The sequence below is a fragment of the Sebastes umbrosus genome, chromosome 7, assembly GCF_015220745.1.
Source record: "Sebastes umbrosus isolate fSebUmb1 chromosome 7, fSebUmb1.pri, whole genome shotgun sequence".
Taxonomy (NCBI): Eukaryota; Metazoa; Chordata; class Actinopteri; order Perciformes; family Sebastidae; genus Sebastes; species Sebastes umbrosus.
Genome location: NC_051275.1, coordinates 35,250,633 through 35,273,132, shown reverse-complemented (window position 1 = coordinate 35,273,132; position 22,500 = coordinate 35,250,633). Strand labels below are relative to the sequence as shown.

General features: G+C 43.2%; 2 protein-coding genes across 5 annotated transcripts in view; both read right to left on the bottom strand.

Annotated features, from left to right (window-relative positions):
• Positions 1–7,763: 7,763 nt before the first annotated feature.
• LOC119491105 (protein MB21D2) lies at positions 7,764–15,112 on the bottom strand. The gene is made up of 2 exons (XM_037774765.1): positions 14,713–15,112; positions 7,764–9,299 (listed from the first exon to the last, which is right to left on the bottom strand). The coding sequence occupies exons 1-2, from the start codon at positions 14,951–14,953 to the stop codon at positions 8,035–8,037; spliced, it is 1,506 nt and encodes a 501-aa protein (XP_037630693.1). The 5' UTR covers positions 14,954–15,112; the 3' UTR covers positions 7,764–8,034.
• A 5,323-nt stretch (positions 15,113–20,435) lies between these two features.
• Positions 20,436–22,500, bottom strand: part of exoc3l2b (exocyst complex component 3-like 2b) — a 44,467-nt gene continuing 42,402 nt past the window's right edge. For 3 of the 4 annotated variants that reach the window (XM_037774747.1, XM_037774746.1, XM_037774748.1), the window contains exon 15: positions 20,899–21,223. In XM_037774747.1, coding sequence (XP_037630675.1) covers positions 20,899–21,223 — 325 coding nt within the window. Of the gene's footprint in view, positions 21,224–22,500 lie in introns of all 4 variants that reach the window. The other variant, XM_037774749.1, reaches the window with a different exon arrangement.

Below are 22,500 nucleotides of genomic sequence, written 5' to 3'. Positions count from 1 at the left end.
ACTAGTTTTCACCTATAGTCTTCATCACTACACTAGTCTTCATCACTAGTCTTCATCACTAGTTTTCACCACTAGTCTTCATCACTACAGTAGTCTTCATCACTAGTCTTCATCACTAGTTTTCACCACTAGTCTTCATCACTGCAGTAGTCTTCATCACTAGTCTTCATCACAGCATATGTTGCTGTGTTTATATCGGGAGGCTGATGGATGGTTCCAGGTTGGCACGGCGACAGTTGTGATGACGACGAGGAAGAAGTGAGCACGAACACAAACACAGCAGGAAGTAGAGAGACGAGCAGGTGGAGGACAGCTGCTGAGACAACAGGAAGCTGAGGAACACCACCGAGGAAGAGGAGAGGAGACGAGGGGAGGAGGGGAGGAGAGGAAACAGAGGACAGGAAAGGAGACAAGGAAAGGAGAGGAGAGGAGAGGAAACAGAGTACAGGAAAGGAAATGAGGAGAGGAGAGGAGAGGAGAAGAGGGGAGGAGAGGAGGGGAAACAAGGAGAGGAAACAGAGGACAGGAAAGGAGACAAGGAAAAGAAAGGAGATGAGGAGAGGAGAGGACATGAGGAGGAAGAGTGGAGGGGAGAAGACAAGGGAAGGAGAGGAGATGAGGAGAGGAAACCAGGAGAGGAAACAGAGGACAGGAAAGGAGACAAGGAAAGGAGAGGAGATGAGGAGAGGAGAGAAGGAGCGGAGACAAGGAAAGAAGAAGAGGAGAGGAGAAGGACCAAGGGGAGGAAACAGAGGACAGGAAAGGAGACAAGGAGAGGAATGCTGCGTTTGAGACAACCTGGACAGTAGGAATATTCAGCTTCCTCAGGAAACTGAAGGATTAAAGAATTCACACTTTATCAAAAATTGTTTGTTTTCTCAGAGCTGCTGATCAATATCGTTCATATTATCAATGATCAGATGATAATCAGCTGAAGGACAATATCAGACTAATATTGATCAGGTGACAGAAACATGATGATCATGTAGCTCTGGTGCTGCTGGAGGGAGACAGGAAGGTTCTAATGATGCTGTAGGTTTATTCTGCCCCCTGGTGGCCACGGCCATTAATACAGCTGTTTATTCATAACAATGTTTATGATGAGGTCCCGGTGTTAGCTGGAGGCTAACCAAAGGCAAGGCCTATGGAGAGAGGCTGGGTCACACGCCATATCTTTGGGGGTATAACACATGCGCATTAAAATCTCGTCTGCCCTCACCGAAATTGAGCCAATCGCAACGCACGACCGCCGCTTCAGTTACACTGAGCATGTGTTAAACCCCGAGACCCGAGACCCAGCCTCCTTTCATAGACCCTGACCAGAGGAAAGGCTGGAGGCTAACGCTAGCAGTGAGCTAACATTAGCTGGAGGCTAACGCTAGCAGTGGGCTAACATTAGCTGGAGGCTAACGCTAGCAGTGGGCTAACATTAGCTGGAGGCTAACGCTAGCAGTGGGCTAACATTAGCTGGAGGCTAACGCTAGCAGTGGGCTAAAGCTCCACATCTAAATGTCCTCTGTGTTGTTGTCTGAATCCAGATCTCAGACATTAGAGATGAGTAACTGTGATTGGAGCTCTAGAGCTACAATATCAGAGAAGCGTTTCAGAGACGGAGAGGAAATGATGCTAATCTATTAGCAACCCTTTCTCTCCGTCTCTGAAACGCTCCTCTGATATCGTCCGACTCTCTTTGTGACTGACTTTACTGAAGGAGAGTTAACTAGAGACATCCACAGATTTATACGCCCTCAATTTATCTTTACAGCGCTGCCATTGGCCACCGGCCTGCTGGTCACCGGCCCGCTGGTCACCGGCCCGCTGGTCGTCTAATCTGGTCCCGTTGGTTCATGTTAACTCTCTCAACTCCCTCTGGTGATCCTGGAGAGAGAGTGACGGCACATGTTGAGAGGAACTAGCATTTTCTTCAGCCATTGTTAAAAAAACAAGACAACTATACTTACTAGCCAGCGTTAGCTAACGTGAAGTGGACTAGAAGTGAAGTGGACTGGAAGTGCAGTGGACTGGGAGTGAAGTGGACTAGAAGTGAAGTGGACTGGGAGTGAAGTGGACTAGAAGTGAAGTGGACTGGGAGTGATGTGGACTAGAAGTGAAGTGGACTGGGAGTGCAGTGGACTAGAAGTGAAGTGGACTGGGAGTGAAGTGGACTGGACTAAAAGTGAAGTGGAGTAGAAGTGAAGTGGACTAGAAGTGAAGTGGACTGGGAGTGAAGTGGACTAGAAGTGAAGTGGACTGGGAGTGAAGTTGACTGGACTAAAAGTGAAGTGGAGTAGAAGTGAAGTGGACTAGAAGTGAAGTGGACTGGGAGTGAAGTCGACTACAAGTGAAGTGGACTGGGAGTGAAGTGGACTAGAAGTGAAGTGGACTGGGAGTGAAGTGGACTGGACTTAAAGTGAAGTGGAGTAGAAGTGAAGTGGACTGGGAGTGAAGTGGACTGGGAGTGAAGTGGACTGGACTAAAAGTGAAGTGGAGTAGAAGTGAAGTGGACTAGAAGTGAAGTGGGCCGAGGCTCAAAGGAACGATCAGACAAGAGTTTGAGTTATTTTATCAAGTGCTATTTACAACAGTAGTTACAGACTGTGTTCAGACAGACAGCAGCCGTTCAGACGACAGCTCCCTCCGTCTCAGTGACACCAACGGTAACGGATCAAACATCGTCTACTGGACTCGTTCAGGATTATTGATCCTCTGTGGGAGAACTCAGACTAAACCCAATACCGTGTCTAAAGGTGGATCTGAACCAGTGACCATTGAAATGCTTCTAAACCTCTCAAAGTATAACGCCTAAAGTCAATACAATAATACAGATGTGTCCGATTCAAATTCAAACGAACGTTAGCTAACGTTAGCTTCCACGGCTGCTTGTTGTGACGTTAGTGAGCTTTACCCTGCCGTAGTCGCATAACGTTACAATAATTTAGTGCCGTAACAAAGTCTTGCATCACTTTACATTTTAAGGCGTAGTCGCTAAACATAAATAAATATTTCCTCAGAGTGGGTCAGGTCATGTGATCCCCTCTAATATTAAACATCCATCTCTAGACATGTCGTGTTTCCTGCGTCCTCGCTGCGTCTCTGCGATGACGTTGACCAGGAACTCGTCTGTAATAACTCACTGAGGACAGACGGCGAGACTTCTGGTTGAAGACTTTATGAAGGCTCTACTGTACAGTGAGTTACAGACGGGGGGGGTGGAGCTGCCATCTGAAGGGTCGACCCGTCCACGTCAACATTGCATAAAGAAATCCATCGTCATCAGAACAAAGCAGAGCAGCAAGAAACCGAGAAAATAAAAACTCACAGTTGAAGGTTCTGAACAAACAGAGAGGTCAAAGGTCAAAGGACACGTAGCTCAGGAGAACAACACGTCAATTACAGGAGTGTGTGTGGCACTTTGATGGTGTGAAAAACCTCTGAGTGTGTGTGTGTGTGTGTGTGGAGGGGTTAGTGTCCTGTGGTCTGTTCACACCTGGTATCAACATGAGTCCTGGGTGATCGGATCACACCTGGTGTTAGAATGCGTCTCCAGTGACCACTTAATGCCAGGTGTGAACAGGGCCTCTGTGTCTCCATTAAAACCAGTTTCAGCCCCTGTTCACACCTGGTGTTAACATGCGTCCTGAGTGATCGGAACACGAGTGGTCACTCAGACGCACGTAGAGACGCATTCTTATGCCAGGTGTGTACTGACATATTAAGAGCCCAGTATTGTTTAGATTTCTTCTTCTTCTGTTAATCTCCGACAGACCAGGCACAGGAAGTGCAGCGCCGCCTCCCGCCGGTTAAAAACGCATCAACTCATTTGTCTTTGCAAACGATCCGATAGTGAGTGGTCACTCAGACGCATTCTGACGCCAGGTGTGAACAGGGCCTTAGTGTTTAGTCTTAATGCTACAGGATATGTGTATGTGTGTGTACTATGTGTGTACTGTGTGTACTATGTGTGATATTCACTAATTGCACTTGAGGATGAGCAGGTGGAGGTCACGTTACCGGTCGGATGACTGCAGTTTTGTTTTTTTTGGCATTTTTCTGGAAATGTTTGAAACAGTTGAAGAAAAAAAAAAAAACTCGACTTCAAGTCAACCAGCTCAGAACTACAACTCCCATGATGCCTCGACACAATCAAAGCCTCACTGAATGCCAGTACGGGTTCTTCATGTTCGTCCTCGTTAGAACTACTGATCAAAGTTAACATTAGGACTCGGTCGGAGTGTTTCTTCTTCTTCCTGTAACGGTGTCAGACGGCAGTTTGAGCTTCATGTTGACAGAAAGATGGCCGACGAGGACGAGGACGAGGGTTTAGAGTTCTACTGGATTAAATCTACATCCTGAGCTGGTTGTGTTGAAGCAGAGTTGAACACAAATAAAGCAGCAGAAGAGGAAACATTAACAAACAGCATGAGGTCGTACAGACACGGTGAAGCTTATCGATCAACACAAAGTGACGGGAGTACGTGGTCACAGATGCCGGTGATGTCATCATGTCTAAAGGAATATTCAGTGACTCGTTCTACCTCATGATGGTCGTAATGCAGCAGATTAACCGGAGTGTTAAACTGCAGGTACACAGTGATGCTGGCGGATCACACCTCGTCCACACGGTAACAGGAGTCCGCTGCCTGAAAACTGACGAATATTAGCCGGCAAGTTCAGAGTTCAGAGTTCAGAGGGGCCAATTGTTCAGTTTTCTTTCCTGAGAATTAAAAGACAAATTAAAAGTGGGAATATTTAACATTAAAGTGCAGGAGACAAAGTCTCTGAAACTCTAATATTTCTTGGGGACGACCTCCAGACGCCCCGCTCTGGTTTTGAAATCCTCCCTTTTTTGGGGGTCTCAGGATTTGCGAGTATAAAGCCTGGTTTATGGTCGCTGTAGTGAAGCCCATGCGAGGTGCGCGCGCCAGAAAATTAGGCTTATCATGGCTTTCGCGTGGTGCGCGAAGGCTTCGCAAGATTAGTCTAACTTTCCGGTTAAACAAGTTGATTTTTTTCCTGGGTTAATAAATGATGGTATCGGATCGGTGTGTAGACTGGCGCACTCGCCGATACCCGATCCTGAATTTTGGGCAGTATCAGAACAACTCTAATCATAACGGCTTGGTATATCCGCCTTCCTCGTTCTTCCTGTTTCCCTTTCTGAATGATGACTATAGACTACCGCCACCTGCTGGCATGGAGCGTTACTTCCTCTAAACGCAGGAGCAGAACGTACGTGCTAACTGGCCGTCGGCTGTCATCTTTACGGTGCATTCGAGTGCAACTTTTTAGCCAAGGTGACGGAACTGGTGGACTTCGTTCAATGTTCGGTATATTTTACACATGTTAAATTACAGTGTTTAAATTACACCGTAGCTTCTGGGGGAGCCCTGCTTTTTGGGGGCAGGGTGGGTTTGTTATTGTCATCTATAGTGGTTATTTGCATAAAAACCCACAATTCAAATGATTATTTAAATATTTGCTTTGATTATAAAAAATCTTGGCAAGCTGCTTAGAGCCGGTGTTAGGAAGTTAGACAGGTCATAATTCTCTAATATCTATTTTATATTGATGTGAAAACATCTCCTTTAAACAACTGGATTTATTCAAGTTTCTAACCAAAAATTTTATTTTACGAGATTACATTTGAATCATGATAGCGTTGTAATTTACCTTCGCCCAATAGTCATTTTTCCTGAGCCGACATTGAACACCTCATAATAATAACTCAATGGCACCTCTGTTAACGTTGGTATCTCCGTTATTTATCCATTCAGGTTTGAGCTGCTAACGGCTGCTATCAGCTAGCAGCTAACGCTCCTCCTGATGATTTCAACACAGGTTTGTTGTTCACAGTGTCGTTTTATCAGGGAAAAATATGGTATGCCCCTCAGGTTTAGTAGTAGCGTCACGCTGTTGAGCGCTTTTTTCTCTCTCCGCCATGTCTCTGATCCCAAACAAACTGAAACATGATGCAGCATGCGTATGCATCATTGTGCAGCGTAACTGTCAGAAAGCATCAAGAGGAATCGATGGTCATGGAGGCATGAGATGCCAAGAAAGCGGACAACTACGGTTCTCTGTTCCATCTCTAGCGTTTTCCCTGCCTGCCGAAGTGGCGGATGTCCTGATGATTTCACCCGCCACTACCGACAATTTACCACCATTTATGATAACATTGTAATTTACCTTCACCCAATAGTCATTTTTCCTGAGTAGACTTTGAACGCCTCGTAACAATACCTCAATGGCACCTTCGTTAACATTAGTAGCTCCGGTATTTAACCGATCAGGACTATGCTGCTAACGGCTGCTAATGGCGGGTGCTAATTCCAGACCCTGGCCCGCATCAGGGTTCCTGTCGTGTGAACAAGGCGTAACATCAGAACAATTTTGGGGTAAATTACCTTCATTTCACCATTTTTTTTTTTAAATCAAGATCAGACCAAACTGTTCATCCTGGTGTGTTGACCAGAAGACTTTTACCAAGTCTTGGTAGAGCCTCTGTTGGAAGTACTACGGCAGTATCACTGTGTACTTGGTTTAATATACACATTTAAACCGCGCAGTAGGACCATTCTTCAGCAGTGTCACCGGTCTACTGATATGATTCATCATCTCAGGATTAAAGGCGAACACGATGTCCACCATCAACAGGAAAAGTGGTGATTTTTTACATTCTGTGCAAAATTAGACGAAAAGTAGTCCACATCATCATCATCATCATCATCATCAGTCTATTATCTCCGTCTACACTCATCAGTGTTTTCTTCTATTTACAGTTAGTTTCTAAGACGTTAGTACCATTGTCCTCCCCGGCGGGACGAAGAAATTCCTTCAGAGGGACAAAATCCACCTTCAGACAGAGCTCTGCTGTCTGGGTTTGAGACGTCCGTACGCGCCATTCGGCATCCCCTGGCAACTCCTGAATGTGTGTTTACAATCTTGTACGGTCGAGGTCTGGTTCAACAATCGTGTTGCTGTTCGAGGCTCGGTGTGGGTTAGAACGACGCTGAAGCTGCTTCACGACCTCCGCTCTAGTTTCCATCTTTAAATCTCATAATTCTGACTATTAATAACTATTCTCCCTTTATTAGAACAACTTTTCATGACTATGAAAACTTTCTCATAATTTACATTAGGGATGCACCGATACCGATACCAGTATCGGGTATCGGGTCCGATACTGTGCTCATGTACTCGTACTCGCAAAACGGCTCCGATGCAACAGCACCGATACCACTTTACAGCAGCGTGACGTTAACCTCTCGTCACCATCTCACGGCGCTCACACCCTCCAGCTGGCTCTTAACGAGGGTCTTTCGGTACTCGTATCGGTACTCTGTATCGGCAAGTACCCAAATGTAAGTACTTGGTCTGAAAAAAAAAAGTGGTATCGGTGCATCCCTAATAAGAAACATTACATCATATTTATGAGAATGGGAGACGGACGTCCATCGAGATACAGAATCAAAACTTTGCTCAAACATTTAATCTCTTGAATATTTAGTGTCGTGTTTCAGCTTCAGCTTAACTTAATAATATGTAATATGAGTTCTTTAGAGTAAAATTCGTCATATTATGAAGTGTAAATATGACCTTGGTGTTCGACCCGTAACCGGATCAGTGAGATGAACTTTGAACCAGCTTCGATGACGTTTTCAGGAGTTGTTGGTTTTTCCGTCTCGTTTCCAGGATCCCTGATAATCATTAAACTAGCGTAACGTCAGAGCAGCTGTTCTCCATCTCAAGGTGGATTTTTTTTTCCGCCTCATCCTTCAGATTTAAAAACAACCTGCTGCTATTCAGCTGTCTATTATTTAAAAGGCATTGAGCAGGTAGAAAACACAGGGCACACAGTGAGAGAGGAGGAGAGGGGACGGGGAATAGAAAAATAAAAATAAAAAAATAAAAAACTTGTGGCAGACACAACTAGACGATCACCTCACTTCACTCTGTGGCAGAGAAACATAAAAAAATGTAAAGTTTCAGAGGAGGCGGGGCACCAGGCGAGGAGGAGGAGGAGAAGGAAGAGTCTCAGAAGAACTTGTCGTCAATGCGGAAGTGCGGTCGCGTGACGTCGTCCGGGTTGATGAAGACTGAGATGGACTTCCCGGGGTTCTCCGTGACCAGCTGCTGGAGCTTCTTGGCCAGCCGGTCGTCCGGCTGATTCTCTCCGCCGGCGTCGGACTGCGGCGACGGCAGGTTGTTGGCGCTGCCTCGCCACTGCAGTTCCACCGTCAACCTGTTGGCGGCCTTGGCGTGCTCGATGGTGGTGCGGAGGTGCTCGGCCGGGTCGGAGCGCACCGAGGAGAGTTTGCGGGCGTGCAGCACGGCCGTCTCGTCCGACAGGTGCTCCAGCATGTTGCACTGCGGGATGAAGTAGTTGGGACACATCTTGTTGACGAGGCAGTGCTGCAGGTCGTCGATCAGGCCCAGCAGGAAGTGGGCGGAGAAGTCGTCCTGGCCCAGGTAGTTGGTGGGGAGGCGGTCGCAGGCCCACAGCATGATGCTGCGGAGGTGGTAAGGGCTGATGGCTTTGGGCCGAGACAGCAGCTTGATGATGATGGCTTTACAGGCCTGGTACGCCTGCATCAGGCTGGTTGAGATGCACTTCTTCAGCTGCACCTCGCTGCGGGCGAATGACAGGCGCCACTCGTTCTCCTTGCGGCCTTTGTAAGAGCAGGCGGGGACGAGGTAGAAGCCGCTGATCACCTCCTCCTCGGTGATCTTCCCGTCCCAGAAGTGGTTCTCCATCAGCCAGCTCTGAGCGACGGCCGGCCAGCCCTTGAAGGACACCACGGGGACGATGTCGTAGAGCATCCGGCTGCTGCCGACGCCCAGGATGACGGAGATGATGGTGCCGTTCCTCTCCACCTTCTCCACCCTCGGCATCCCTCTCTGCGGCTTCTTCTGCACCTCCAGCAGCACCAGGGAGATGGACTGGTAGAACCAGTCGGCCACGAGCGTCGGGGAGAAGAAGTAGTTGGTGGTGCCGTTGATGTGGTCGACGATGGTGCAGCAGTCCTTCCACTTGTTGATGGTTCCCTCATCGAAGAGGCGGAGGCTGAGCCAGGAGTGGCCCAGGGCCGAGTGCCTCATGTCCAGGGTCACCGGCTGGTTGCGGTCGTGGAGTTTGAGCGCCGGGACCAGCAGGGTGAAGTCCATGTCGTAGTCCGTGCCGCGGGCATAGACGCTTAGCTCGTCCAGGTCCATGTCCACCACGCCCTCGCGGACGCCTCCTGACAGGAGGAGGTACTCATTGGCCACCGGCAGCTTCTGGTCCAACTTCTGGACCATTCCTGAGAGACAAGAGGAGGACAGATCGGACATTACAATATATACACATACGGGCGCAACAGAGCACGCTATATTGTCTTATTGTGTATCGACAACTTGTTCAGGCTTCAAACAACGGTTACGTTTCAGATTGTCTGATGCTGAATTGTGAATTTTCACCTCACTGTACTCACATACATTTATTTTGGTACATTAAATGGATTATTTTATTTATTTATTGAGTCATTTATTTGATTTTGGCAGGTTTTGTCCTCCATAGAAGAGGCATCAAATGAAGCAATGCGAAGCCACCAGAGAGCGGTCCCCTTCAGGGTCAGTTTGGAGACTGGTTTTATTGTGTTCACCCTCCTTTAACAGTTGGACTGGATCGGTCTGGACTAGTTTTCCGCCCTGCTGAACCTTTAATATGAAAGGACACACACACACTTCCTGGCTGACGGCTGCATTCCTGAGCTGTAGAGGACGGACTCTGTTTGTCTCTCAGAGACAGTCTGAACTCTCTGTCCTGCTGCTGCTGTGAGCTGACCGTCACCGACAATAATCCACCACGGCTACACATTACATCACATTATTACACGGCTGTGTTGAATACTCCATTCTGATTGGTCAATCATGGCGTGCTGAGTTCTGTAATATCTGTATAACAAACCGTTGCTACGTAAAACAGACCGTTGCTACGTATAGCAGACCGTTGCTACATATAGCAGACCGTTGCTACGTATAGCAGACCGTTGCTACGTAAAACAGATCGTTGCTACGTATAGCAGACCGTTGCTACGTAAAACAGACCGTTACTACGTATAGCAGACCGTTGCTACGTGTAACAGACCGTTGCTACGAATAACAGACCGTTGCTACGTATAGCAGACCGTTGCTACGTATAGCTGACCGTTGCTACGTAAAACAGACCGTTGCTACATGTAAAAGACCGTTGCTACGTGTAACAGACCGTTGCTACGTATAGCAGACCGTTGCTACGTATAGCAGACCGTTGCTACGTATAGCAGACCGTTGCTACGTATAGCAGACCGTTGCTATGGACACAGTTCTGATGTCTGATTGAACCAGAGGAGTGACCTCACTCTGTCAGAACACACTCTGTCTGAAACATCATTGACGCAGCGAGGCTTCCTGATGATCACGTCTGACTTTATCACCATTAGAATCAGGAGGCTACGAGTGTATGGAGGACAGAACCTGCCAAAATCAAAAATAAATGAATAAATAAATGACTCGACCAAAAAATATATATGTCATTAAATGTAGCAATGATAATATAAAAAGTAAATGTAAATATCACTTTAATGTTGCAGCTGGTAAAGGTGGAGCTTATTTTAATTATTCTTTTGGATATTTTAAGAATTCATTTTTACATATTTTTGTCTGATAATCTATTCATATTTTTCGTATATTATACAAATTTTTGTCTGATAATTCATAGGACATTTTATTGATGTTATTTTGGATATTTAAAAAAGAAAGATTGATACTTAATTAATATTTTATTAATGTATTTTATTTTTTTTACAATATTTTACAAATTTTTATATTTTTCTAATATTTTTGGGATATTTTATTTGTTCATCAGTTTACTGTTGCAGCTGGTAAAGGTGGAGATACTTTTAATTAGTTTTGGGATATTTTACGAATATTTAAGCATATTTTACAAATTTTTGTCTGAGAATTTCTTAATATTTTACTTATAATTCAAGAATATTTTACTAATATTTTTTGGGATATTTAAATATTTTTATACTTTACTAGTATTTTTCTGCTGTTTTACTAATATTTCTCAGGGTGGAGGGTACCGGGGTTCAGGGTGGAGGGGGGTACTGGGGTTCAGGGTGGAGGGGGGTACCGGGGTTCAGGGTGGAGGGTACCGGGGTTCAGGGTGGAGGGGGGTACTGGGGTTCAGGGTGGAGGGTACTGGGGTTCAGGGTGGAGGGTACCGGGGTTCAGGGTGGCGGGTATCGGGGTTCAGGGTGGAGGGTATCGGGGATTAGGGTGGAGGGTATTGGGGTTCAGGGTGGAGGGTATCGGGGATTAGGGTGGAGTGTATCGGGAATCAGGGTGGAGGGTATTGGGGTTCAGGGTGGAGGGTACCAGGGTTCAGGGTGGCAGGTATCGGGGTTCAGGGTGGAGGGTATCGGGGATTAGGGTGGAGGGTATTGGGGTTCAGGGTGGAGGGTACCGGGGTTCAGGGTGGCGGGTACTGGGGTTCAGGGTGGCAGGTACTGGGGTTCAGGGTGGAGGGTACCGGGGTTCAGGGTGGAGAGTATCGGGGATTAGGGTGGAGGGTATCGGGGTTCAGGGAGGAGGGTATCGGGGATTAGGGTGGAGTGTATCGGGAATCAGGGTGGAGGGTATTGGGGTTCAGGGTGGAGGGTACCGGGGTTCAGGGTGGAGGGTATCGGGAATCAGGGTGGAGGGTATTGGGGTTCAGGGTGGAGGGTATTGGGGTTCAGGGTGGAGGGGTTCAGGGCCGGTTTACCGTGGAGCCGGTTAACTAGTGGTGTAGTGTTGTGGTGGTGTAGTAGTGGTGGTGTAGCTGATGTGGTTTGTTGTTGTGGTGGTGTAGCTGATGGTGTAGCTGATGGTGTAGCTGGTGGTGTAGCTGATGTGGTTGTTGTGGTGGTTGTTGTTGTGGTGGTGTAGCTGATGGTGTAGTGATGGTGTAGCTGATGTTGTTGTTGTGGTGGTGTAGCTGGTGGTGTAGCTGGTGGTGTAGCTGATGGTGGTGTAGCTGATGGTGTAGCTGATGGTGGTGTATCTGATGGTGTAGCTGGTGGTGTAGCTGATGTGGTTGTTGTGGTGGTTGTTGTTGTGGTGATGGTGTATCTGATGGTGTAGCTGGTGGTGTAGCTGATGTGGTTGTTGTGGTGTAATGATGGTGTAGCTGATGTGGTGGTTGTGGTGTAGCTGATGGTGTATCTGATGGTGTATCTGATGGTGTAGCTGGTGGTGTAGCTGATGTGGTTGTTGTGGTGTAGCTGATGGTGTAGCTGATGGTGTAGCTGCTGGTGTAGCTGATGTGGTGGTTGTGGTGTAGTGGTGGTGTATCTGATGGTGTAGTTGATGGTGTAGCTGATGGTGTAGCTGATGGTGTAGCTGATGTGGTTGTTGTGGTGTAGTGGTGGTGTAGTGGTGGTGTAGCTGGTGGTGTAGCTGATGTGGTTGTGGTGGTGGTTGTTGTGGTGGTTGTTGTTGTGGTGGTGTATCTGGTGGTGTAGCTGATGGTGTAGTGATGGTGTATCTGATGGTGTATCTGGTGGTGTAGCTGATATGGTGGTTGTTGTGGTTGTTGTGGTGGTGTAGCTGGTGGTGTATCTGATGTGGTGGTGTAGTGGTGGTGTATCTGATGGTGTAGTGATGGTGTAGCTGATGGTGTAGCTGATGGTGTAGCTGATGTGGTGGTTGTGGTGTAGTGGTGGTGTAGTGGTGGTGTAGCTGATGTGGTTGTGGTGGTGGTTGTTGTGGTGGTTGTTGTTGTGGTGGTGTATCTGGTGGTGTAGCTGATGGTGTAGTGATGGTGTATCTGATGGTGTATCTGATGGTGTATCTGGTGGTGTAGCTGATGTGGTTGTGGTGGTGGTTGTTGTGGTGGTTGTTGTTGTGGTGGTGTATCTGGTGGTGTAGCTGATGGTGTAGTGATGGTGTATCTGATGGTGTATCTGGTGGTGTAGCTGATGTGGTGGTTGTTGTGGTTGTTGTGGTGGTGTAGCTGGTGGTGTATCTGATGTGGTGGTTGTTGTGGTTGTTGTGGTGGTGTAGCTGGTGGTGTAGCTGATGGTGTAGTGATGGTGTATCTGATGGTGTATCTGGTGGTGTAGCTGATGTGGTTGTGGTGGTGGTTGTTGTTGTGGTGGTGTATCTGGTGGTGTAGCTGATGTGGTTGTTGTGGTGGTTGTTGTTGTGGTGATGGTGTATCTGATGGTGTAGCTGATGTGGTTGTTGTGGTGTAATGATGGTGTAGCTGATGTGGTGGTTGTGGTGTAGCTGATGGTGTATCTGATGGTGTAGCTGGTGGTGTAGCTGATGTGGTTGTTGTGGTGTAGCTGATGGTGTAGCTGATGGTGTAGCTGCTGGTGTAGCTGATGTGGTGGTTGTGGTGTAGTGGTGGTGTAGTGGTGGTGTATCTGATGGTGTAGTGATGGTGTAGCTGATGGTGTAGCTGATGGTGTAGCTGATGGTGTAGCTGATGTGGTTGTTGTGGTGTAGTGGTGGTGTAGTGGTGGTGTAGCTGATGTGGTTGTGGTGGTGGTTGTTGTGGTGGTTGTTGTTGTTGTGGTGGTGTATCTGGTGGTGTAGCTGATGGTGTAGTGATGGTGTATCTGATGGTGTATCTGGTGGTGTAGCTGATGTGGTGGTTGTTGTGGTTGTGTAGCTGGTGGTGTATCTGATGTGGTGGTGTAGTGGTGGTGTAGTGGTGGTGTATCTGATGGTGTAGTGATGATGTAGCTGATGGTGTAGCTGATGTGGTTGTTGTGGTGTAGTGGTGGTGTAGTGGTGGTGTAGCTGATGTGGTTGTGGTGGTGGTTGTTGTTGTTGTGGTGGTGTATCTGGTGGTGTAGTGATGGTGTATCTGGTGGTGTAGCTGATGTGGTTGTGGTGGTGGTTGTTGTGGTGGTTGTTGTTGTGGTGGTGTATCTGGTGGTGTAGCTGATGGTGTAGTGATGGTGTATCTGATGGTGTATCTGGTGGTGTAGCTGATGTGGTGGTTGTTGTGGTTGTTGTGGTGGTGTAGCTGGTGGTGTATCTGATGTGGTGGTTGTTGTGGTGGTGTAGCTGGTGGTGTAGCTGATGGTGTAGTGATGGTGTATCTGATGGTGTATCTGGTGGTGTAGCTGATGTGGTTGTGGTGGTGGTTGTTGTTGTGGTGGTGTAGCTGGTGGTGTAGCTGATGTGGTGGTTGTTGTGGTTGTTGTGGTGGTGGTGTAGCTGATGTGGTGGTTGTTGTGGTTGTTGTGGTGGTGTAGCTGGTGGTGTATCTGATGTGGTGGTTGTTGTGGTGGTGTAGCTGGTGGTGTAGCTGATGGTGTAGTGATGGTGTATCTGATGGTGTATCTGGTGGTGTAGCTGATGTGGTTGTGGTGGTGGTTGTTGTTGTGGTGGTGTAGCTGGTGGTGTAGCTGATGTGGTGGTTGTTGTGGTTGTTGTGGTGGTGGTGTAGCTGATGTGGTGGTTGTTGTGGTTGTTGTGGTGGTGTAGCTGGTGGTGTATCTGATGGTGTAGCTGGTGGTGTAGCTGATGTGGTTGTGGTGGTTGTTGTGGTGGTGTAGCTGGTGGTGTATCTGATGGTGTAGCTGGTGGTGTAGCTGATGTGGTTGTTGTGGTTGTTGTGGTGGTGTAGCTGGTGGTGTATCTGATGGTGTAGCTGGTGGTGTAGCTGATGTGGTTGTGGTGGTTGTTGCTCACCCAGCATGGAGAAGATGAAGTCTTTGGCCGTGTGGATCTCCAGAGCTCGCTGGTCGTCGTACTCCCGCTGGTCGTGTTTGCTGAACTCCTGGATGAGCCGGTTCAGGTCCTCCATGCGGGCCGCCGACCTGAAGTCCAGCTCCGGTCCTCCTCCTCCTCCTCCTCCTCCCCCTCCTCCGCTGTGAGGGATCCTCCCGCTGCTGGTCGGGCTGTTCCCGCTGGAGAGAGCAGGAGCCGCCATCTTCCCTCCACACAGCTTCACTACCGCTACCTCTCTGCTGCTGCTGCTGCTGCTGCTCTCCGGTCTGAGCCGAGCCGAGCCGAGCGGAGCCGAGCGGAGCCGAGCCGAGCCGAGACCCGACGAACACACAACACACAACCACCGGAAACAACAAACGCACACTTCCGCTGCTCACCGCCTTCAAAATAAATGTGCTGCTTCGTTCAGGACGGAAGAGTTAAAAAATAAGTGCTTTTATTTTTTAAATGTATTAAATATATTTATTTTACAAAGACACATTAATGGACAAAAGGCTGTTTTGGGCAGATGTTTATTATTATTATTATTATTATTATTATTATTAATAAAGTAAAATATAATTATAATTAAGATATCAGCATAAATGTGATGCTTCGTTCAGGTCGGAAGTGTTAAAACATATATGATTTTATTTATTCAGCTTCATCAAGAATAAATAAATAAATTACTCAATAAATAAATAAATATGCCATTAAATGTATCAAAATAATATTAAAATAAATATAGGTATTAATTAATTGAAAAAATGTGATATATATGGATATTTTTGCTTTAATTTAATTATTTAATTATTTATTTATCTATATACTCTTTAATTTTTCCTTTTATTTATTTATTTATTTTAACTTTAAATGTATTTATTTATTTATTTTGACCTTAAATGTATTTATTTATTTATTTTAAATTTATTTATTTATTTTAACTTTAAATGTATTTATTTATTTTAACTTTAAATGTATTTATTTATTTATTTTAACTTTAAATATATTGATTTATTTTAACTTTACATTTATTTATTCATTTTAACTTTAAATGTATTTATTTATTGATTTTTTAATTTATGTTAAATTCATTTTTGAACGTATTTATTCATTATTAAATTGTATATATTTATGAATTTATTCATTTCTGCAATTTAATAATGAATGAATAAACGTTGATATAAATTTGAAATAAATAAAAAAATGCAAAAATAAATAAATACATTTAAAAGTTTAAATTTAAATAAAATAAATAAATAATAGGGAAAATTAAATAAGAGAGTAGACACTTAAATTAATACAAAGGCAAATAAATAAAGAAGCAAATTAAAACAGAAATATAAATTCATCATTTTATCAATTAATTAATTACTTCTTTTATTTTTAATATTTTTGGTACATTTAATAGCATATTAATTAATTAATTAATTATAATAATATGGATTATATTTATTTTTATTCATATATATATATATATTATTTATTTTTATTTTGATCTGCTATAAAAAAAACAACCCACAAAACTCAAGTTAAACTAAAATAAAATTAAAACTACACAATATTAAAATAATTGAGATGCTCCATAAAAACACCAACATCATGACAGACTATAAAACATCCAGATGAAATCCTGCAGGAGAGACGGACGGATGTTTAAAAGAACAACAGTCAGTGATCTGATCGGTTTTATTGTCATTAAAAGCTGATTTCTGTACAGAAGGATTCATTTCATATATCCACATTTACACGAGACACGAGAGGAATAAAACTCAGTTTCAGATCTGAAGCTGAAAAATGGAGAAATAATAAAAACAAAGAGAGTAAAGAGTGACGTGTGTGTTCGCTTCTCTCCGGTAGTTACAGCCTGTAAATACACTTTCTTATTTTGAAAGGGTTGACAGGAAGTGTTAGTCAGCTGTTGGAGTCTTCACACTTGCTGCAGTCACTTTAAAATCACATTAACTTTTTCTTTGTTTGATTTCATCACATCATCATCAGAGTGTCCTTGAACGCACCACTGAGATATGTCTGGAAAGAAGATCATCAATAATCAATAATCAATAAAACAAACTGATGGATGGTTCTGAAAATGATCAGCAGGGAATTTAAATGTTATTTGTGTTTAATGGGTTAAAACCATTAAATGTGGAAGTGAAGAAACGCAGAATAAACTATTAAAATATGACGTTTAATCTCAACGGTCTGTAGTTCTGCCTTTCAAACGTCAACAGAGTGAGACCTCTCCTTTTATTGCTCTACATTTAACACTTTAAATCAATATTATGTCGTAGAAGTGAGTATTAAATTATAATAAACCTCATCACACCAAAGAGCTCGAACTATAATCAGGACTTTAAATACGTCGTCACTCAGATCATCGTCTCGTACCTTCGATTAAAACATGTCTTTTTTTTTTCTTTTATCACGTGCAACAATAAAAACGATAAAACTCTCCAGTTCCTGTGTCCTGGGATTAAAAACTAAACTCCTGAATTACTGTAAGAGTTTAAACAAGATCCCCTGTATGGAGGACGGAACCTGCCAAAATCTGAAATGAATAAATGAATAAATAAATGTCTCGATATATAAAGAAATAGTCCATTAATGTATCACAAATAATATAAAAAATAAATGCATTAATTGAAAAAATGTATCATAAATATATATTTCGGTTTTAATTTGATTCTTTATTTATTTAACTTTGTATTAATTCTCCTATCTATCTAATCTCCTATTTAAATTTCCCTTTCATTTATTTATTTATTCAATTTATTTATTTACTTATTTATTTTTAAATGTATTTATTCATTTTTAAATTGTATGATTTATTTATGTTTGTATTCATTTATCTGTGCAATGAAATAATGAATAAATATTTTCAAATAAATTATAAATATGTTTATTTTATTAACTTTTAAATTTATTTATTTGTCAATTTATTTATTTATTTATTTTAAATTCATTTTTAAATGTATCTATTCATTATTAAATTGTATGATTTTATTTATGTTTTTATTCATTTATTTCTACAATTTAATAATGAATGGAGATTTTGAAATACATTTAAAATAAATAATTTTTATTAATTATTATTTTGTTAGTTTTTGCATTTATATTGTATTTATTTTACATTTATTTTTAAATTGCATTCATTCTTTCATTGTTAAATTGTATTTATTTATGTATTTATTTCCGCAATTTAATACTGAATAAATATATGTTGAAATGAATTTAAAATACATAAAAAAATGCAAAAATAAATAAATTAATTTAAAAGTTAAAAAAAAGAAATATATAAAAGCAAAAATTTAATAGAGTAGATAGAAAGGGTAATTAATACAAAGTTAAATAAATAAAGAAGCAAATTAAAGCAGAAATATCAATATGTGACATATTTGATCAATTAATTAATGCCTACATTTTTTTGGTACATTTAAAGGCATATTTATTTATTTATCAAGTAATTTATTTATTTTTGATTTTGGCAGGTCCTGTCCTCCATATCTCTGAGGGGTCAGAAACCCCCAAAACAAATCCTGAATTTCATCTGAAACCAAGCCTGAGATCCTGAGGTCACCTGATCCACAGCTGCTGGTTCTGAGTCCAGGTTCCAGTTTATTGATCCAGACTGAACCGGAGTCAGAGGTCCTGATGGTCTGAACCGTGTTTAACTCAGTCCGGTTCGGTCCAGAGTCCGGCTCGGTCCAGAATTCGGCTCGGTCCAGAGTCTGGTTTGGTCCAGAGTTCGGCTCGGTCCAGAGTTCGGTTTGGTCCAGAGTTCGGCTCGGTCCAGAGTCCGGTTCGGTCCAGAGTCCGGCCCGGTCCAGAGTCCGGCTCGGTCCAGAGTCCGGTTCGGTCCAGAGTCCGGTTCGCTCCAGAGAACTGGTTCCCTTTTACTGATCCTCTACGAGGCGTTTTTAAGTCCAGAAGTCCTGCAGGACACGTCGTCCTGAAGTCCAACAGAGATGCAGCTACAGAACAGGAAGTCGGCCCGAATCACACGAGACGTTTAAATCTAAAGAAATGATTTTAAATCTGAAACACGAGAAGAAGAAAAGTACGGAATCTATTTCATTTATTTATTTATTTACTCTGTGGTTATACAGTATATTCTGTGTTTGATGCACATATTTTGTTACATATTTCTTATATTTATTTATATATATTGTGGTATATATCAAAGCATTATGTGCATACTTTACATGTTACAAACTACTTTATTTATATTTTTCTTATATTTCTTTAAGCTTTATATATAATTTATAAGAACAACTAATAATGTCCTAATTTAATTAAATCTAATTAATTTAAGTATTTCTGATTCTGATTTAAATTGTTTTCTAAAAAAGAAAAAACGTTTTACCAGGATCATCATTTTAAGTTATTTAATATTTTTTCATGTGTGAAACAGGTGAAAACGGTTTTGTCAGGTATTTGTTTGTTGCTGTAATTCTCATTTTGGCCTCAGGAGGCTGAAGTGCACCACTGGCTGGAACAACACTACCTCCTGTTCTAAATGGGACTAAATGAATTCCTGTTTTCTTCCAGGTGAGATTTAATTTGCTAGGCTACTATTGTGGCTGCTTCGCTAGCTATCTCTCTCTCTCTCTCTCTCTCTCTCTCTCTCTCACTCTCTATCTATCTATCTATCCCCCCCGTCGGTCTCGGCAGATGGCCGCCCGCCCTGCGCCCGGTTCTGCTCCAGGTTTCTTCCCAGTAATCGGGGAGTTGTTCCTGGCCACAGTGCGCTTGGTGGATCCTGTTGGGTCTCAAAACTCTGGTGTACGGTCATAGACCTGCTCTATATATAAAGCGTCTTGAGATAACTTCTGTTGTGATTTGACGCTACACAAAAATAAATTGATTTGATTTGATTTGAATTTATATAACTTTACTAACACATTTTTTAAGAACCTATTTATGATGCAAACTGCATGTGATTATCATAAAGTGGGCATGTCTGTAAAGGGGAGACTCGTGGGTACCCATAGAACCCATTTACATTCACTGATCTGGAGGTCAGAGGTCAAGGGACCCCTTTGGAAATGACCATGACAGTTTTTCCTCGCCAACATTTAGTGTAAGTTTGGAGCGTTATTTAACCTCCTTCATGACCAGCTAGTCTGACATGGTTGGTACCGATGGATTCATTAGGTTTTATAGTTTCATATGATACCAGTATCTTATCATGTTAACTTTGACACCCCTAGTTTTTATCTCACGAAATATCCCGCTTCAGTCCATATTTGTTGGCGTTTAGCCTTTCAAAAACAACATTTTCACTACAGTCAAAAAACTGTTTCATATGATACCAGTATCTTCACTCTCAAACTGAATGTTTCTGCTATTTTAATATTTTTTGGGGATATTTTCTCATAACATTTTGGACGTTTTACAAATTTTTGTCTGACCCTTTGCTAATATGTTTTTGCTATTTTACTAATATTTTTGGGATATTTAAACTATTTTCATCGATATTTTAACTATTTTTTGGGATAATCTACTGATTTATTTTTTATGTTTTACTAATATTTTTTGTATGATTTTGTTATTCCCTCTGTCCTTAAAACTGCGCCGCTACAACCTAAAAATCTCAAGCTGCGTTAAAGCGTTAAAGAAATTAGTGCCGTTAAAAAGACTTTGCGTTATCATGTTAACTTTGACAACCCTAATAAATACAAATAAATAATAAATATAAAAAAATAAGTGCATCAAACAGATACAATATATAACCATAGTGTAAATAAATTAATAAAATGGATCACCAGATCTGTTGTTTTTTTGTGCCTGTCAGGGCTTCCGTAGAGTGCATTTTTATATTTAACAGATTTTTCTGATTTCAAATCGATTTGTTTCAGTAAAGAGAGTTGAATCTTTTCTCAGCTGGAGGTGAAGTTAAGAGTTTGTTGTGATTATAATTAACTGATTAATAATAATCCACTCATCCTCCGTCCTCTAATCAGGGCTGCTCTTCGTCCACCAGGGACGTCTGTCGTCTCCTCGCAGGAAGTCAAACGTTCACACAGTTTTTAATGAAACTGAAATGATTAAACGTTGATCTGATGTTCGTCTCAACGTCTCCGGAGAGAAAAGACACGTCTCTGGTGGATCTCACGTCTCACGGCTCGCTGTGACTCAAACAGCCGCTCCGGTGGCGCCGGCGCTTCAGAGAACATCGTCGGGGTTTTCCTGGACGGGCGTCCTGGTTTTGCGCGGGCGCGGCCGCAGCGTGGACAAGCAGGACGAGGCGGTGAGGGCGATGCGGCTCAGGCCCACATTCAGGCAGTGGACCTCGGAGGTGACGGGAACCTCGGAGAAGAGGGCGCGGTCCCGGGTCAGCCGGGCCGAGGTGACGCCGCTGCCGCTGCCGCTGCCACCGCCACCGCCGGCGTCGCTGCTCTCGATGTCTTTGACGATGTTGAGGATCTCCTGGCGCTCCGCCTGCCGAGTCATCCCACGGATGTTCAAGATGGCCGACACGTGCTTCTTCCTGCACACAGAGAGGAAAAAACCAAACACATGTTTTAATGTTAAATGTCAGAACAAAACTTTTAGAAGACTTGAGTCTGACCTCGTCTCGCATCTAAAGACAACGTGTCTTCAGTCTCAGAGTTTTTAGTCTCAGACTATAATAAGACTGGAGATCTTTCAGGGTCACTATTTAAAGACTACAACTAGATTCCTTTAGAGATGATGTCACTTCCTGCTCCTGGGGGAAATGTACAAGAAGAAAAACTGTTGAGGAACAAGTGGACAGAAATCCCCGGTGAGTATGCTATATGCTATAGCTAGCTAGATAGCTAACCACTGTCTCAAATGGGGCTACTTGCAAGCTAACGTTAGCTACTGGAATGTTTGCTATTAGCCTACGAGCTAACCGTATGTTTCAGCTGAAGCTGTAAGTGCGATTTATTTTCCCATAGAAAACAATGGGAAATCAATGTAAAGAGCTAAAAAACACTCCTCTTTGGGGCCTTACAGATTCACCATACTTCAACATAGAAAAATTATTAAAAGTTTAAACGGGTCACGAGACTTGGGACTTTATTGGGCCAAATGGGCATTTTAATAGCTGTCACGGTTTTCACGTAATCGCAGTTTACGTTTAGTGAAATTTTCAGACCGTTTCAGATTTTGTAATGGGTGTGTATTGGACGGAATGTTCAAAGCTAGAGTGCGTGACATCACAGCTAGAGTGGAGGAGAGCTTTAAAATCTTTTGAAAATGTTCCGAACAAATTGCTCCAACGCCCACAATTTGCACTCTTTATAGATAAAATTTAGATCAAATTGTAGGAAATCTTGTGCTGGTCGCAGACATATTACCATGGAATCAGTCGGACTTACACATTTGGTGATAAATGCCTGGGAGTGACACAAAATCCAAGCATCAGCCCCATAGAGACCCATGGTAACTTTGGCCTCACTTTTTGGATCAGAGCAAAAGTTGCCAGTTTTCTAAACTGCTCCCGTGGTCACATTTTTGATGCTACACACACAAATTTCGCACCATATGTTCATCAGAGAGTCCTTACTCCTCATGTAAAACATCGAAGCAATAGGAGTCACGTTTTTTGTCTGAGAAGCAGTTCTTTGACATGTATGTCTCTGGTTCATTCGTATGATAAGCTGTATTACTGAGGACAGTGGCCATCACCACGGCAACCTTTGATTGCAGCTAGACAGACAGGTGATTCACATTAGCCAATCAGGGCAGGCTGACACACACAAATAGAGACACACACACACACGCACACGCACGCGCGCG

What these genes read in the sequence shown, in the direction of transcription:
- LOC119491105 (XM_037774765.1), bottom strand. Translation starts at nt 14,953, where the DNA reads ATGGCGGCTCCTGCTCTCTCCAGCGGGAACAGCCCGACCAGCAGCGGG. An exon ending in CTTCATCTTCTCCATGCTGG is followed by an intron (nt 9,300 to 14,712) that starts GTGAGCAACAAC and finishes CTTGTCTCTCAG; the next exon opens with GAATGGTCCAGAAGTTGGAC.